Here is a 17,313-nt window from a genome sequence, read left to right on the forward strand (position 1 = left end):
TGAGGGTAGAAGAGAGAGCAGGTCAGGAGAAGGAGGATAACGAGAGAGATACAGAACGAGAGGAAAGAGAAACAGAGAAAGAGAGAGAGAGAGGGGGAGATCCAGAGCGAAAAAAAAAAAGAGAGAGAGAGAGAGAGAGAGAGAGTGGTTAATGGTGGGGTTCAGGGAGGCGGTGTGTGTCTGTAGAGAGTACCTGAGAGTCGTTGGCGATATCGAAGCCCAGGCTGATCAGACAGGCCTTGAACTCCTCGGCACCCAGTTTGCCCGAGTGATCCTGCAGGGCAGCGCGCGGTGCCAGGGTGCCAGGCGTCCAAAGTGGGCAGCGAAGGGGGAGCCACGGGCATGCAGCACACACGATCAGTGCACGTCAGTGAGAGATCAGTGAGGTGATCGAGGGAGTGATGGTGGGGGGGGGTGGGGTGGGGGTGGGGTTTAGGGTGGGGGTCATGCAGACGTGGAGGTAGACAAAAGGGAGGAGGAGAGGGTGGGGGAAGGGGGGGGGGGAGAAACGGTGGATGTGCCATGCAAAAGAAACAGAGAAAAACAAGAGTGCACAACCATTAGGATCTTTTTTTTTTTTCAACTATTCTATAGTGCTGTAGTGCTGTGCTGTGCTGTGCTGTGCTGTGCTATGCTGTGCTGTGCTGTGCTCTGCTGTGTCGGGGGGCATTCAGGGAGGCCGGTACAATGCAGTGTGACAGCCAGATGACTGGGCCTGGTGTTGGGAGGGGTTAAATACACTCTGCCTGGTACTCTCTACACACAACATTTTACACTCATCATACAAGCCTCCATGTTGGAGAGAAAACCTCAGCAATTCTTACCAGTTCACATGAAAGTATAAACCAGATCTACCAAAACTCCGCACACAGTTAACTTTTCTTGGCAAGGTTACACCATATGTCTAAAACTGGGTTGAAAATAAACTTGCATAATTTGACTGATTCTTAAAGGAGCGAACGCGTCTGAGCAAGAGATGTTATACGGACACCGAACAGGTCAAACATGGAAACATTCTGTTTCACTTTAGTATTTGGCTTGAACAAAACCAATCCGAAAAGTTTTGCAGCTGGTAGAAAACGCTTTGTGAATCTGACCAAGACTAAACTTGGGGCCAGGATTCATGCTAATGTATGACGCAGATCAATGGCTGTTATAGATCACTAATATAATGGAACACAGAAGGACTAGAGAGAAAACAATGAAGTAATGGAGAGCTGTAGGGAGGCATGTGTCTATGTGAGCGTGTGTGTGTGTGTGTGTGTGTGTGTGCGTGTGCGCGCGCGCGCGTGCGCAAACGTGTGTGTGTGTGTGTTTGCGGTAAGGTATTCCTATGTATGCGGCTAGTGTGTTACTAAATAAGGAGTTTTAGCAGTGGGTAAGTCAGGGGTGGTTTTGTAAACAGCGCATTCTCACAGAGAGGGTGTCTATGTCCTGAGGCTTTCTTCCCAGTCATGGAAAACAGACAGCAAGATGTACTTCAAAATATTTTACAGTACAAATGACAAAACCATAACCACGCACATACCAGACATTCATACCTCTCAAATGGGAGCGTGGGTTACAGTACAGTTGAGTTTGTTCTACATTCAGGCTGTGTAAACTATGAGAATGAAATGCTATATTTCCTTCTGCTGTACTGAAAAAAAGTCTGTGGAAAAGTGGAAATGTGTTTGGATTTGTTCTAAAATTAGTTAGTATTTAAATGTCAGTGACATCCAGTAAGACTCATGGAAAAGATGAATCGCACCATAATTTCACAAACATATTGTCATATTCCGGTCCTCAGGATTAGGTGTCACACACACACACACACACACAGTCTGACTGGATTAGTCTCACTGTCTGTTCCCATGCAACCCTTTCTGTAACCTACAACACCATTCCAAACCTCTCACCTTACCCTCCTGTTCTCACCGCTGTCGTCTACACATGTGAAACACATACACACACACAAATTTAGACTATTAGTGAAGTACATATTCTGTACATGAGAAAGGAATATACTCACATATAAGGACTGACCCACTGTAGTTTTTGAGCTAGCGCTAAACTGAGGACATTGTGATGAACAAATCATTCACAGTGCTATTGGATTTGCAGGTGCTAATAATGGTGAAATTGTCTAGAGACTTTACAACTTTGGCTGGAAGTCAATTCTCACCAGTTGGCCGGGACAAAAAAGAAAGAACAAAGGTTGATGATGCTAAATACACAAGTTTGAAGAATTTGGTGAGGACTTTCAACCTCAGGCATGGGACACTAATCTCAACTGTGACCTGAGGGCATTGCCCAAACCTCCAATAACTACCCTCTATCGCTTTGTCTCAGCGGAACTGACCCGGTCAAAGTGGTTGAAGGAGGCTCTGAACTCGTTCAGCTGGTCCTGGCTAATGCCTTTGGCATCTCTGGTCAGGATTTGGTTCTCGATCTCGTTAATGGTGCGAGCAATGGTGGTGAGGAGCTGTTCCCAACCCACACGGATGTGCTGCAGAGAGAGAGAGAGAGAGAGAGAGATGTGGGGGCAGAGGTAGATTTATTAACAGTCATTTACGCCTATTTAACTGTATGTGGTGCATTGGTATCACTATTAGTATGACCAACATGCTTGGTAAATGTGTGTCTGTGCTCATTTGTCCATGATTAGTGCGTGTGTGTGTGTGTGTGTGTGTGCGTGCGTGCACATGTACCTCCATGGTGTAATTGGTGTGCTTGTTGTCGAAGATGAGGGCCTCTTGGATAAGCTGATGGTCTCCCTCCAGCTGGTCGATCTTTGGCTTGTAGTTGACGATGCTCTTCTCATACTGGCGCAGGTGGTTCAGCTGGTCCTCCAGAGTCCCATGCATCTCAATGGAGATGCGGCCAATCTCCTACACGCACACGCGCCCAACAGACAGAGACACCAGAGGTTCTGGTCAAAGAGCGAAAGCACCACATACCACAGCAGCTAATGTGCCCTTGGTCTTTTTTTTTTTCTTCTTTAAACAATATATATTATGGAAAGTAAATGACAACAAGAGGAAAACAGCTCCGTCATATGTAAAAATCATATGTTTGAACTCACCACCTCTGTCTCAACTCACCTCCATCTTAGTTTGGATCCAGGGTCCGATGACGTTGGCCTGGTTGGCAAACTGTCTGCGCAGGCGCTCATTGTTCTGCTGACGGGCGTGCTCCTCAATTAAGGCCTGATCCCTTTGCGGTACCAGTTGTCTGACCTGCGTTGGAGAGCGATGCCATTTTAGCGAGCGGTTGACACGACACGTCGCCGGTGCCGGTGCCGGCTTGTAATTTGGATGTAATGATTTAGAGGGTTCTTCAAAGACAGAATTTGGAAACCAAAAAAAAATTATAATGTTTTAAAAAGACTCCCCTCTCTGCCATCAAAACCAAATCAAAAAGAAACAGGGTTTGATTTTGATTGTAATCAAAACATAAGACAGAGGCACTTTAAAGTGAATGTAATTACAAGTGAATAGTGGCGGTCTGGGATTTCGCGCTACACCCTTTTGAAGTTTAGCAGTTGAGTTTGTCTACAGGGAGCCCTTGGAAGCTTCTACTCGGCAGATGACTCTGACCTTTTCCCATTTGGTATTGATCTCCTGTGGGTTAATGGTGGTGTAGGGGTTGGTGCCAGCCATGTTAACGTGGTAAGTCTGGACGATTTTGGTAATCTCGTTGTGGATGCCCAGAATGGCCTGTCTCTCCTTATCTGCCTCAGGCAGAGTGGCTTTAAACTGCTCGTGAGCAGTGCTCAGGCCCTAAAACACACACACACACACACACACACACACACACAGGGAATATGTAAGATGAACATTACATGTGAGAGACATTACAACAGCTCAGGAGTAACACGGTTTCCGGTGTTGTGTTTCATCATGTTGATTGAAGCAGGTGCGTAACTAAACCAGACTTCAAAAGACTTTACTACCTGGATCTCCTCAATGGTGTGGACAATGAAAGTGTCTTGCAGGTCTTCCATGGCTCCTTCCATCCAGTTGTTGAATGGGGCAGCTCTTTTGGCAAACTCTAGGTATAACTGGTCAATGGTTTCCAGAAGCTTCTCAGTTCTCTGTAATCGGGTTAAAATAAAGACCATATTTTCATCATTAAAACAGACACTTTCAAAGGTTGTATATTCACATGTGACAATACTCATACAGACTGGGAAATGCAGTAATAACACAACAGAAAATATTGTGTGTCATAAACTGGCATAACATTTTGTAAACATTTGTCGATAGAGGTACTTTACCTGTAAGGCCTCACTGCGTTTCTGTGTCAGCGCACCCAAAGCATCCCATTGGTCACAGATCCGCTGACATCGAGCATTCACACTAGGAGAGTCATAATAGTCCAGCTCACTGTGTTTAAATAAAAAAAAAGGGCAGAGATTGAGAGGAGTGTGAGAGAGGTATTGTGAAAGTCACACTCCCTAATTTACTCAATAATTGCTTTAATTTGTCAACTGTGAAGCCTTAACTACCCATACGTTCATACACGTTATTATCCAAAGAAAAAAATTCTGAAAACTTTTGACAACATTCTGTCCTGAGCTCAGACTTTCCATGTGTTCGCTGTTAAGGATGAAAGGAAAGTTTACTGTGAAAGTGTGTGTGTGTGTGTATGGCCTCCTGTGGACTAACTTCAGCTCCTGAGCGATGGCAGCGATCTGCTCCACGCGGTCTTGGTGGGCAGCCAGGTCACTCTCAAAGGCCTCGTGTTTCTTCAGTAGGGCTTTGATCTCAGACAGAGAAGCAATCTCATAGTCTCGCTGCTGCAGCATTTCCTCCTTACCTGCAGGGGGAGGCAAAGCACCACAGCATCAATGACTTTAGCTCAGGAAGAACACATCAATGATTTGATTACCATAATCAGCTGTTCTGCTGCTTGTTCCCCTTTTGCCCTATTCAAATAAGACAAGGGATCCAATACTCTTCGGTGCTCATCTTCTGCTTTCCTGGCTAACTAATCTTATTTGACTGCGTGAGTGAAACTAAGATAAAGTCTCTGTAAGGCATTCATACATTATCTCTTTGGTATTGCTTCAACGCAGTCAGTGAAGAAGACTCAAAATAGTCTGACTACATTTTAAACCAGGTATACAAATGAGATTACTTAACAAAAAGAAAAAAAAAACCCCAACAACAACAGTAAAAATAACCAAACCGTTGCGTTCTAAGTCAACACATTGGTCTTAAATGTGACACCTTCGGTCCAGGCCTCGTGGATAGCGGCTTTCTGGCGAAATTTCTCAGCGAGATGGTCAAGCCTTTCGAGTCTCCGGATCTCATTGAGTAGCCACTCCTCGTACCCCTTCTCTGCTCCCTCCAGATTCCCCCATGCATTCGCAATGTCCTGCGGACAATCCACCCACAGCAAACGTCTCACGTGAGATGAAACAAAACCAAACAAACTTTAAAATGCCAAGACGATCTCCGCTCGTCTCGAAACGGGATCTGAGACGTTTGAGCGGACGTAGGGGAGGATGCGAGTGCACTGACCGAGACCATCTTGCCCTCGGAGGGCATGAAGGCGGGCCGGTTGCTGAGGCGCAGTTTGGTCTGTAGGGTGTTGAAGTTGATCTCCAGCTGGCATTTCTCCTGCACTTTGGGTGGTTTGTGGAGCCTGCGGTAATCCCTGAAGTCCTCCAGCTTCTGCTGCATGGCCTGCATAGTGTTCTCAGGAACCCTGTTCTCTAACCAGGGGATAGTGCGTCTGATCCACTCCAGCAGCTACAGACACAAAGAGATACAGAGAGAGAGAGATACAGAGAGAGAGAGAGAGAGAGAAAGGATGGGGAAGAGGAGAGAGTGGAGGAGCAGATAGGATGTGAGGAGAGAAGAGAGGGACCATGTTTGGTGCAGTAAAAGGAGCGAGAGGAGAGAGAGAGAATAGTGAGGGTGGGGGAAAGGGTAGGAATGAAAGGGAGATGGTAGGACAGGTTTTTCAGAAATAAAGAACGAAGGGTCATTGTAAAGAGAGAGCGAGAGAGATAAAAAGTTAGTGCGTGCTTCATTTACAAAAAACTGGCTTTCTTCTGACTAATACACCGCTAACTCAGTTGCTAATTTGCATTAACTGTTAATTTCTGTCCTCATTTGCATATCCACCAAATGGCAGTAAACTGTGACTAAGCAATGTTTTTTTTGACCATCTCACACTGTCTGTCTGTTTAAGTCTCTAAACTCTATGAGCAACAGGCCCTCAGGAGAGGTGTGAAAAGGGGTGAGGGGCGGAGAGGGAGAGATGGAGGGATGGAGGGCAGAGGAGTGTGTGGAGGGCACGAGGGGGGTTTGCTCACATCACTGGCCAGCTTCTCGTAGTCCTCCATTAGCTGTTCGTTCTCCTGATTGACAGCCAACACCTTGCAGATCCGATTGGCCGCTGTCTCTGCCTGAGAGGGGTGAAGACACAGAATGAATCTGTCGCCACAGCAACCGTGGTCTGTCAGGGGGCTGTCATGGCAACACACTAGGGAGTATGAAAATACTAAAATATAGTAGTTGATTTTTTCTGATTACTTTCTAAGACCAGACACACTGACATGTCTGATGACCCTCGCCTGACCAATCTCATGCTGTTTCAAGCTAAAAAACAAACAAACACAAAAAACCCCCCAAAAAAACCTACAGCCCTACAGCTCTCTCCACACCACTGTTCCGAATGGACACCCACCAGTTTAGTGGGTTGCTAGGCTACAGGGCGTGGGCTGTGTCTCTGGCTTGAGGCCCTGTGTTTTCAGCAAATTGATTCTGTATAGACTGAAATTCCACCCCTCAGTGTTTTTCTGGACGCATTTGTCATGCCATAGGATTTTAACTCTAAAACCTTAAACCGAGGACACAGCAGAGCCCGTGTCGGAGGCAGATCTCTCCCATGGTCCAGTCGCAGGAGAGGACTGCCTGTCTCGCGTACAAGGCTTGCCTGCTGCTGACCACGCCTCTGAACTAACTGGGTCTCCAGAAAAAGACTGAAAAAAAGATCTCGGACTTAAGAAAATGCTTTGAATCTTTACATCTTATCGAACAGATTTACAAAGGGTGAAGCTTGCTTCCCTCTTCTCCTGCACTTTTTGTGTCTTACGTGTGGTTCTTAAATGTAGTGACGTAATTGTGTAATTCTGTGGGTAACACGTTCATAAACAAAACAATAGCACAATTCTAAAATATAAACAGATAACAGAGACAATTCAATCGTATTAAGAGATCTCATAGAAAGTTACAAGGTGACAAAGGACAGGCGGAGAGTAACAGTCCTGAAATCAAACAGAGGTGAGTGAAGAAACAGGTTAGGCGTAGGAGAGATACCAGAGGTAAGATCAGCTTAGGTGCCAACATGCACAGAAAGTTTGATACTTAGATTTGATTTTTTCAAACGGACACCAGGCAAAGTCATTCCCTTTTCTCTCCGACCGTCAGAAAACACAGGCTGGTATTGATATTTTGACTTCTCATTCTGACGTATGTGGCATTAACTAAGACTGCGCTGATGAAAATGCATTCTTTTACCGTTCTATATTTTTCGAACACATTTTCTGTCTGTGCATTCACGTGGGGAAACCCGCTGCATGGAAGCGTAAGGTGAAGACAGTCTGTATGTCTCTCGGCCACAATGGGCTCAAACACTGACGAATCTGGGGGCTGGCATTTGAGCGGAGCATCTGAGCCATGGGTGTTTTCCAATGCTCTATTGTTCTTGATGAGCGGACGATGCGCTGGCTGGATTTATGGCGTTCCCAAAGACGCGCTGCCATTGTCCTTATAAGGCTGGGGAAGCATCTCAGGGCGTCACAGCTTCCATTAGTGCATCCAAAGTGCATGCTGGGAGTGTTTACTGGAGTTTACCTCCAATGAGTCACGAGTTCTGACAGGTACAGCAGGCTTGCTGAGGAAAGCCAGTCGTACGCGTGGATGCTCGGCGCTGGTTTAAGGACGGTCATGCTGCGCGCTCTTCTATTTCTAGACAAAAGCCCGTGTTTGTATTCTCTGTATACTGTCTCATCTACATGGTAATGGATGGACGCAAGGGTTATGTAACATTAGCCTGTCCTTGGCAACCGACAGATCTGACATGGCAACCGAGACAGCTGTGTCAGCTACAGTAGTAGAGAGAGAGAGAGAGAGAGAGAGAGAGAGAGAGAGAGAGAGAGAGAGAGAGCGAGCGAGCGCGCGTGAGAGAGAGAGTGTGTGGGAGAGGCTAAAATAAGGGGCGGCTGAAAAAAAGGTGCATTACGGCAGAGTATTACCAGTTAGGGTAGTACTTTTGTTCTCTCCTTTTCTTCCCTCCTTCTCTTCGCCTCTATTCTACGTGCCAGCTTTGTGCCAGGCTTGTAAAAATGTCGCGCCAACCGAAAGCAGCTTCACGCCTACTTGGGAGGCTATTATTCCATTAGCCAGATGATACAAGCAAAGCCCTCACACGCTGCAGTTACAGCACATGTACATGGATACACATTACACAGAAACGCACACAGAGACACACACACAGAGTGTCTACTCTGAGCTGCTGAGCCGGCCTTAAAGTAGCCATTTTCTGACCTTTTAGTCATTGCGAAGCAGCCGGCTGGACATTTACATGGGGATCAGATACAGGAGAGATATCTTTTATGTGTCCTCAGCACAAAACGCTCCTCCACTTGGCGTCAGCCAATCGGATCTCTGAGCAGACGACGGGCAATAGACATTGGGCGACGAGGAGAGCACTGGGTGATTTGTTGACTAGCTTGGTGACTTGGTTTGGACTCGTTTTAGTTTTAGAAGGAGCAGGTTTGGCTGCGCTCTGCTCTGGTGCCTGTTTTTTCTTTTTTTGGGGGGGGGGGGGTGGGGGGGTGATAGTAGCTCACCTTCTGTTTGCCTGAGAAAGCGTGGTAGTAACAGGAAACATAGGTCATAACAGCCTTCTCATCTGGCCGCAACGTGCTAACAATATCTGCCCAGGAAAAAAACAGGGGGAATGGGGACAGAGGGAAAGAGAGAGAGAGAGAGAAAGAGATGCATAGAGTAAAAGAGTGCAGAAACACAAGGTCTATAAGGGCGTAGTCACCAGGAAAAAAAACAAAAACAAAGGAAGAACATGAGCTTTCTCCAGTCTTGGGTGGATGTTTTGGGCTGAAATGTTTTTTGGGGTGTGTGCATGGGTCAAGATGAAACTTGGGTTTTCAGGAAGGACATGTCAAAATATTAGTCACCAAAAAGTGGTGACTTGGTTTGAGGGCAATTCCTTAGTTTTTGAAAAGAGGCAACCCATCAATTCATGACCGTAATCATACAACCAGTGACCCAAACCAAACCGAACCCTACATCAAGCTATCTCTTCTCCCTCTGAGTGATCCTTCCTCACCTATCTGTCATTCTTCTGGACCACTGAAAAGAACAATCTGGATTGGTTAGGACAACGTGACGGAAGCCACACCCAACTTCCATTTAAAGTAAGGTGGGGTTTCCAGTTTCCACAATAATGCTTCCAACTGTGGACTCACTCTAAAGGAAACACGGGGACAACCAGCCACTTAAGTTCCGTAAATTTTCCCCAGCTATTAAAACTTCTCTCACAGCTAGCATGTGGTTTCCCTCACATGTCAAACAGAGGAGGCTATGCCTCACTATCTCCCCTTTCCAGTTGTAAACACAGACGACATTGTGCGTGCCATTTCTTTATCATCACAGTGTTGCCTTCAAGGTTCTGCTGATCTTCTGTGCAACATTGCTGAGCCTTACATAAGCAGGTCTACACTGGGTTTAAGAACAGAACCGGGTCTTATGTAAGACGGCCTATTCTGGGTTTAAGGACCATTCAGTCTGACAAACTGAGAGGCTCTCTCTAATCATGTCACTGTTGTCTTCTTAATATATCTTATGATATACCATGAAAGGTTTTTATATAATCTGAAGGGGCCAGTCTTGGCATTTTATGGATCCAACATTGCTGGTTATCTCTTACCTGGTATACAATGCTTAATCCTTATACACAATACTAAACAAAAGCTAATCCGTAATTCTGCACTTCCCACTCAGATCTTCCAGATGTAGGTTTGGGAATGTCCACTTAGTGCATATTTCAATACACAAACGCTCAACGGCAGTAATATTTCCTGCTCATAAATATTTACAAGAAACAGTTCTCCCCCTGGAAGACTTACGCAAGATGCAATCATTCTAAGCTGAATTTCAAAAATAACCTTCAATTACCAACCGAGTGGAGCTGCATGGATACACAGGCCAACATTTCAGGCGGAATTTCGTTGAACAGGGGGTCGTTTGTTCAGGATATATTCGTTCATTTAACAGGGGGGAAAAAAAGACAAACAGAAACTGGATGAAGACTGGAGATAAGCTCATGCCCTACTGTTGTGAGTTACATTATGATTTCCCGTCATGCAAACAGCCGGAGCGAGCCATGCAGTAGTAAGAGGAGGTGACCCTCCCGGCGGGGAGGGGCGGAGCTGTGCGCTGTAGAGGAACAAGAACGTGACGCCGTTAGCCGAGTCACCGCGGTAACAGGGGTAACCGCGGCGAAGGACGGGAACTCAGGCTTTTGGGAGTAGGGTGTAAAAACAAAGAGGGGAAGTTTGAGAAAGTGAGGAGGTAGGTAGAGGTATTTTGTATCCTGCGGGATACCTTCTGGGCCCCAGAGAACGCGTGGTAAAAGCTAGACACGTAGGTCATGATGGCTTTCTCGTCAGGGCGGGCCGTGCCCACGATGTCTGGAAAGAGAGGATTGGGTCGGTGTTGAGGGTGGAAAGCATGTTAAAACGGTACAAATCACAAGATTATAAAAAAAAAACAAATCAACTGTCAGAATTGTCTCGAACTGTTGACAAACAATCAAAAAAAAAAAGAAAAAAAAGTTGAATCACAAGTAACCACTATCTTTGGAGACGTTCTGCCAAAAAAATAAAGCCTCTGTTCACTGTAATTATGAAATAAATGCATTACTTTTTCAAAAAAAAAAAAAGAAAAAGAGCAATGTTCAACTGAATTTGAGAGACAGGCATGCTATCACCGAATTCCTCATAGATGCTGGAACTCAAAGCACACATCCTTAGGGTGTGTTTGTGGAACTGCTGAGAAAATATGTTCTTTGTAGTTTGCCTAGCTGCTGGTCTATGGATTGTGTAACATGAAAAGTACTTTCAAAAGCTGCATTTCACTATAGACATGAACGTATGCGCAACATATGTGTTAGGGTATCTGTTAAAGAGACACAGATTTCATCTTAGCAGGAAGCTTATATCAAGAGAGATTATATTAGTCTATTAAAGGCAAACCATTTATCTCTGAAAAGGGCACAAGACATCCAGCAGGGCAAATGCCCTCTCAAGGTATAATCCAGACATGTCTAGAACATGAGTAATTTAATAAAGTCTCTTGCTGACACACACACAACCACAGACACAAACAGCCATACTGAGAGAGTGGCAACTAAAAACAGAGCACCCTACCCACGCAAGCACAAACAGACTCATTCCCACCGCAAATCACACACACAATTCCTCTCTCTCTCTCTCTCACACACACACACACACACACACACACAAACACACACACACGCAAATCACACACACAATTCCTCTCTTTCTCTGCCTCACACACACAAACACACACACACAATTCCTCTCTCTCTCTCTCACACACACACAAACAAACACACACACACACACAATTCCTCTCTTTCTCTGCCTCACACACACAAACACACACACAGAATTCCTCTCTCTCTCTCACACACACACACAAACAAACACACACACAGAATTCCTCTCTCTCTGTCTCTCCTTCACACACATACACAAACAAACACACACGCACACACACACACACACCTGGTTGGCTCTCACAGCTCTATATTTAGGTGTGGATCTAACCTAGTTAAAGTAGGACACAGAGCTGAGATAGGTGGGTTTCTAAAGGAGGAGGGAGAAAGGAGAAAAAGAGTGCAGTCCACTCCCATGGGTCTGCAGCTACCGCTCCTGCAAAAAGGCAGTGGTTAACACTGAGGGAGACGGGACAAAGAGAGGGATGAGGCCAACAATCACAATAAACCCATCAAGAGACTTTATTTAAGCGCTGATCTGAGTTCAGGCCCGTGTACTCCCGTCCTAACATTCTCCACTCTATGTCAACAGACAAAACTGATCTGCGGCCAGTCCCTTCTTCATCAGGTTCTCTCTGTGGAGCAATATCCAAAGCGATGAGCGACAGGGGATGGATTAACCCGACTGATCTCTTACCCTCAGCGTCCAACATCTTGGGGATATCCAGGTACTTCTCAGCCACATCAAAGGCTGTGTTCAGATTGGTCATGGGGTCGTCCTGAGGGCGGAGCCGAGGAGACAGGCAGAGTCAGGTTACTACTATGTGAACACAACGATTCACTGTGTGAATCACTGAAATATCAGAAGTCTATACATGCCTCATCTCTGAATAACTGAACACCAGCCAGCTCAGCTAAGCCTCAGTGTACCTTCATGCACTCACTGTTATTTTACACGTGATGGCTAGTTCCCATTCATTTATTTACTGTGCGTGATGTGATGTCATAAAGAAGTGATCACTATGACATGCTATGAGAAGCTGTTTCAGTTGTTGTTGTCTAACTTGACACACCTTGCGCAGTTTGCCATAATCAATGAGCTCTGGACGGTGTCTGTGAATGAGTGCGCAGAACCCCAGTCCATCTTTCCAACTGGGAGAGAAAAAAGAGGGAGATAGAGAGAAAGGTCACATGAAACTGACATATGCACACACACACACACACACACACACACACACCCCAATCTTGACTTCCACAGCGGGAGATGAGAGAGACAGAGGTTTGAGATTCGGCCTGTTGGATGGATAACCACCTGCAATCAGACAGCCAGGAGGAGAAGTACCGGCCTGACGGCAGGCATTGTTTTCTCTCTCTCTCTCTCTCTCTCTCTCTCTTTCTCTCTCTCTCTCTCTCTCTCTCTCTTTCTCTCTCTCTCTTTCTCTTTGATGAACACTGCTGGCTGGCCAGACAGATAGCTCTGCCTCCACCTCTCACAGTTCCACATCAAAGGCAACCCTACCTCTCTCTCTCACACCCACCCCCCCACCCCCGAAACACACGCACGCACGCACATGCACACACACACCCCAGTCCTCTCATCTAATTCTCTTTCTTCAACTTTCATCTGACCCTGCACAGGAGACAGGATAACACGGCCTCTCATCTGCACAGCTCTGCCTTCCAGAGACACCCAACCGCAGCAAAGTCTCTCAACATCACTGAGTCACTCTGTGTTCTCCTCTCCACACACTCAAAAGCCAGCTTTTGTCCACTGGTTACAGAGAATTTATGATACAAAGAGGGTAGTAAATAATGGCTTTAAAAAAGAATAAGGAAAACACAGAGAGAGAGAAATTTTTGGGACCAGCTCTACCCGTGTGTTTCAAATAGGACAGGTGGAGTATGATGTAAATTTCGTCGACACTGTCCACGTTCTTAAACAGTGTCGTGCCCCTCGTATAAAATACGCCTGTTGTACTAGAGCAATCCTGTAGAAAAATCGAACAACGGAAACCTAAGACTCCTCTAAATCGCTGTTGTGAAAAAGTGTGCGTATGTCCTTGATGACAATCATCATCTGACCTCGTTGTGGAGGAAGGTATTCTAAAAATTCAGTGCTTGAGAGAGAGCGAACATTCCACTAATTAAGAATTCTTTGTGTATGAGGATGTATGACCCTTGACTGGCTACATCTCTGCAGTCTGTTATCTATTAGTATTGTCTGAGTCTAGCGTCGAGCTGTTTTCGATTATCTCTGTTGAAGTCTCATTTCAAGGTCTGTTCTTAGTTACTGTTGCTCTTCACTAATGACAACCAGCTTTTACAGCCGTGCTGTACTGTTCTTTTTCACAATGTACAGCGTGGACCTGAGGGCTTACCTGACAGTCAATAGTTTAAAATTTCAGTAGTGGCAAATAGCAATATGCCTGTTAACGGTCTTTGGCTTAGAGTTCCCTAGAGTGGAAGCATGATCCTGCTTGAATCAAGAACTCCCCTTTGGACATCATAAAAGAGAACAACCCCATGAGAGAGAAAGGCATGTGGAGGAGATTGGTCCGTTAAGGCGGACAGCTGTGGATAATGTGTTTGGGGGAGGTGGTGGTGGTGGGGGGGTCACTTTTACAGTAGAGAGCTGGGGGACTGTGGAGAGACTGTCTGGAAAAAAAAAATGATCCTTTCGAATCTTCATCGTAAATTATTTTGAATCTCCGACCCCTACAAAGTCCCAAAAGTTTGAACGACCCCTGACGTAAACGTTCTGAAACCTGACTTGAGGTCTTACCTAATGTGAAAGTTCTGAATGTTGACGTTCTTGTAGGGCGCAGTCTTTCTCTGGCACCAGAGCAGAAGGCCCTCTTTGGCTGAGGTTTCTGTGAGCAGAGAAAGAACAGAATAAAAGAACCGCCATGAAACCTTGTCTGAACTGATATCAGATAATTCCAGATGACAGAAGTCCAGCAATCAGGAGACGTTTCCAGTCTCCTTCCTCCCCGCGTTATTCCAACGACGAAATCGAAACAAGCAGCAATTGTTTCAGAGGTCAAGGCTTCTTAATTATAGGCAGATCTCTTCATATTATGAATCATCATATTAAGACGTTTGTTCTCGTTCGTTGTGATTATAATACAACATGACTGAATTGAGGAGCCTGAAGTGAAATTTAATACAGATGGGCGATTCAATTACAGCTAAACTCCATCATTGTAATATGATTTAAAAATGATTTGTTATGATTCGAGTGATGCATGCAATAACATGCCGAAATGTTGGTCCTGTTGTGTGCTGTAAGAGAAAAAAAAATCGCAAAGGAAATAAAAAAGCAATATATAGAGGAAGAGAAAAAAAAAGGGGGGGGGTACTATACCTTCCACAGAAATGTCTTGGATGGCAAAACGAAGGATAATTGTCCAGATCATTCCCAGAGTCATCTTAGCGTTCCCGTCAACAATTTCTGAGGGGACAGGAACAAAAGCCATGAGCAAACCGACCTGACAGAACATCCATTCTCACACGCTGTCTGGAAGCTTCTGGGTCGTGTCAGACGGGCTTGCGTTGGTGAGTGTAGCGGCTGGGTATTAATTCAGGTGAAAGGTCACTGAATGAAATGACAAAGAGCTAGAGGTCATGTGAATTGTCATGGTGCTGGTCATGATGTCTGTGCATTCCACTACCTTTGTATTAACATTTTTCATACAAAGTTGGAGTTAACTATGTGTGTGTGTGTGTGTGGGAGAGAGAAAGAGAGTGTGTTTAAAAGGCTGTAATTGGTTTGCCTGGTGTGCTAAGAGATACCCATAGCCAACCTGAAATCCTCTCCTAATTAGTTTCTGTTATATTATTATGAAAATCACAATAAAATGACTGCAGAATGTTCAGGCCCATTTCTCCTGTGTGTCTCTCTAGAGACAAACAGCACAGTGATACAGCCAATGAGGTAGAGCTCCACAGCACCACACACAGACATGTCCAGTTACATCCATTTCCCCCACTAATCTGCTAAGACTTTCGACCTGCCGCTCATTCTGTGTGTGTGTGTGTGTGTGTGAGAGTGTGAATGAACCAAAGATAGGCCACTCAAAGCAATTACACATCTTTAGTCACTCGGTTTAAACAGTAGTCAGAATGAAATCACCAGCACGTACTAGAGAACTATCGAGGTTTCCCTGGGCGGGGTGTGTGTGTCTGTGTGTGTGTGTGTGTGTGTGTGTGATGTAAACCAGACATTCTTAATAGGGTCATGAAAGGCCTGAGAGAGGAGCTGAGATTAGACTGTGAAGGATCAATGAGGAGGAAGTACTGAAAATCCTGCTAATTCCACAGGAGGACCTTAACTGCCCCACCTCCTCCGCTTGTCTCCAAGACCACCCTCCCAACGCATACAGTTTACTGTACACACACACACACATACACACACAGCTCAGGTTTACCGTACATATACACAGCCCAACACACACACACACACACACAGAGAGAATGTGGAGGAGTGGGACGGTCAGGCCGCTGGTTCGGGCGGGGATTCCAACCAGCTAATCTGTCTGGAATGCAGGTCTGGCTTAGGCCCTTTATACTGGCCTCACTGTGGATTAACCCACCGAGAGAGAGAAAGAGAGGGAGAGAGAGAGAGAGAACGAGAGAGGAGATGGGGTGGAAAAAAGATGAGGAGTAAGGGAAAGTGAGGCAAAAGGAAAAGTGATGAAAAGAGAAACAGAGAGAAACACACACACACACATATATATATACAGTGGGTACTGTAGAGGTCAGATGGGCATGTGGGGTAAACATCTTTGGCTTAATTGTATAGACGGTGGGGGGAGGGGCTAAAACCCACGCAGGTTAAGCAGCATATTAACCAATGCCAGTAGACCAGACACACACACACACACACTCGCACACACAGACAACAGGAGAACACCATGGATGTGACATGCACACTGCATGGTAGCTGTCACTAAGCTGGCTGTGTGTGCGCATGCATGTGAGTGTGTGCATGTGTGTGTGTGTGTGTGTGTGTGTGTGTGTGTGTATTTTTGAGTGCTGACTGTTAAAGGGAACATATTTCCACAGAGAAAAGAAGTAAACATTTCCTGCACTTAAGGACAAACTCAACTATCAATTCATCTATCCATTAATCCATCTGTTTTATCGTTTTATCCTCCACAGATCACTATTCCAAACATTTCTGTCATGCCTGACCTCAGCCATACCCCCCCCCCTCTCTTTCTCTCTCTTGCTTTCTGTCTGTATGCCTTTCTCTGTAAATGTAAAGCTAAGTACAGTCCTCTGTTAGACCCCGCTAATAAAGCTCTCATTTATCAGACAATAAGGTCAGAGCCTACTCATAAATTGCTATGGTAACAGGCAGCAGTGAACACACACACACACACACACACCCATAAAACCACACACAGATCAGTGTTCACTAACTGTCTGATAAACATTGATCCTATGCACAGCATGGAGTAGTAGACTACTGACTCCATGACCCTTACACAATGAGGTAAGTGGGCCACAGAAAACTGAGGTTTCGTGTGTGTGTGTGTGTGTGTGTGTCTGTGTGTGTGTGTGTTGTAAACCCACCCTCTGCGCCGATGGAGACCAGCTTCACTCCTTTACTGGCGATAAAGTCCAGGGCCTTATTTACATTAGAAATCTTATGCACTCTCATCTTCCCTCTCTCTGGCTTGGCCAAACGCTCTCCTATAAACAGAGACAGAGTGAGAGAAGTAGGGAGAGACAGACAGAAAAAAAGACTTTGTCAGACAGCGAATACTGATA

At 45.5% G+C, this 17,313-nt stretch overlaps 2 protein-coding genes across 5 annotated transcripts in view; both read right to left on the bottom strand.

Moving 5' to 3' along the window:
- Window positions 1-17,313, bottom strand: part of LOC115809930 (synaptojanin-2-binding protein) — a 131,991-nt gene that overhangs the window by 8,659 nt on the left and 106,019 nt on the right. The gene's annotated exons all lie outside the window — the stretch shown is intronic.
- Window positions 1-17,313, bottom strand: part of actn1 (actinin, alpha 1) — a 37,866-nt gene that overhangs the window by 1,234 nt on the left and 19,319 nt on the right. For 2 of the 4 annotated variants that reach the window (XM_030771775.1, XM_030771774.1), the window contains exons 3-19: window positions 17,116-17,235; window positions 14,903-14,989; window positions 14,321-14,408; window positions 12,612-12,690; window positions 12,236-12,317; window positions 10,623-10,708; window positions 6,308-6,400; window positions 5,508-5,738; window positions 5,214-5,361; window positions 4,650-4,800; window positions 4,259-4,367; window positions 3,935-4,075; window positions 3,579-3,761; window positions 3,084-3,218; window positions 2,691-2,870; window positions 2,342-2,488; window positions 194-274 (exon numbers count right to left, since the gene is read on the bottom strand). In XM_030771775.1, coding sequence (XP_030627635.1) covers window positions 194-274; window positions 2,342-2,488; window positions 2,691-2,870; window positions 3,084-3,218; window positions 3,579-3,761; window positions 3,935-4,075; window positions 4,259-4,367; window positions 4,650-4,800; window positions 5,214-5,361; window positions 5,508-5,738; window positions 6,308-6,400; window positions 10,623-10,708; window positions 12,236-12,317; window positions 12,612-12,690; window positions 14,321-14,408; window positions 14,903-14,989; window positions 17,116-17,235 — 2,141 coding nt within the window. Of the gene's footprint in view, window positions 1-193; window positions 275-2,341; window positions 2,489-2,690; window positions 2,871-3,083; window positions 3,219-3,578; window positions 3,762-3,934; window positions 4,076-4,258; window positions 4,368-4,649; window positions 4,801-5,213; window positions 5,362-5,507; window positions 5,739-6,307; window positions 6,401-8,848; window positions 8,935-10,622; window positions 10,709-12,235; window positions 12,318-12,611; window positions 12,691-14,320; window positions 14,409-14,902; window positions 14,990-17,115; window positions 17,236-17,313 lie in introns of all 4 variants that reach the window. The other 2 variants (XM_030771777.1, XM_030771776.1) reach the window with 2 other exon arrangements.

Source organism: Chanos chanos, chromosome 4, assembly GCF_902362185.1.
Source record: "Chanos chanos chromosome 4, fChaCha1.1, whole genome shotgun sequence".
In the NCBI taxonomy this organism is placed as follows: Eukaryota; Metazoa; Chordata; class Actinopteri; order Gonorynchiformes; family Chanidae; genus Chanos; species Chanos chanos.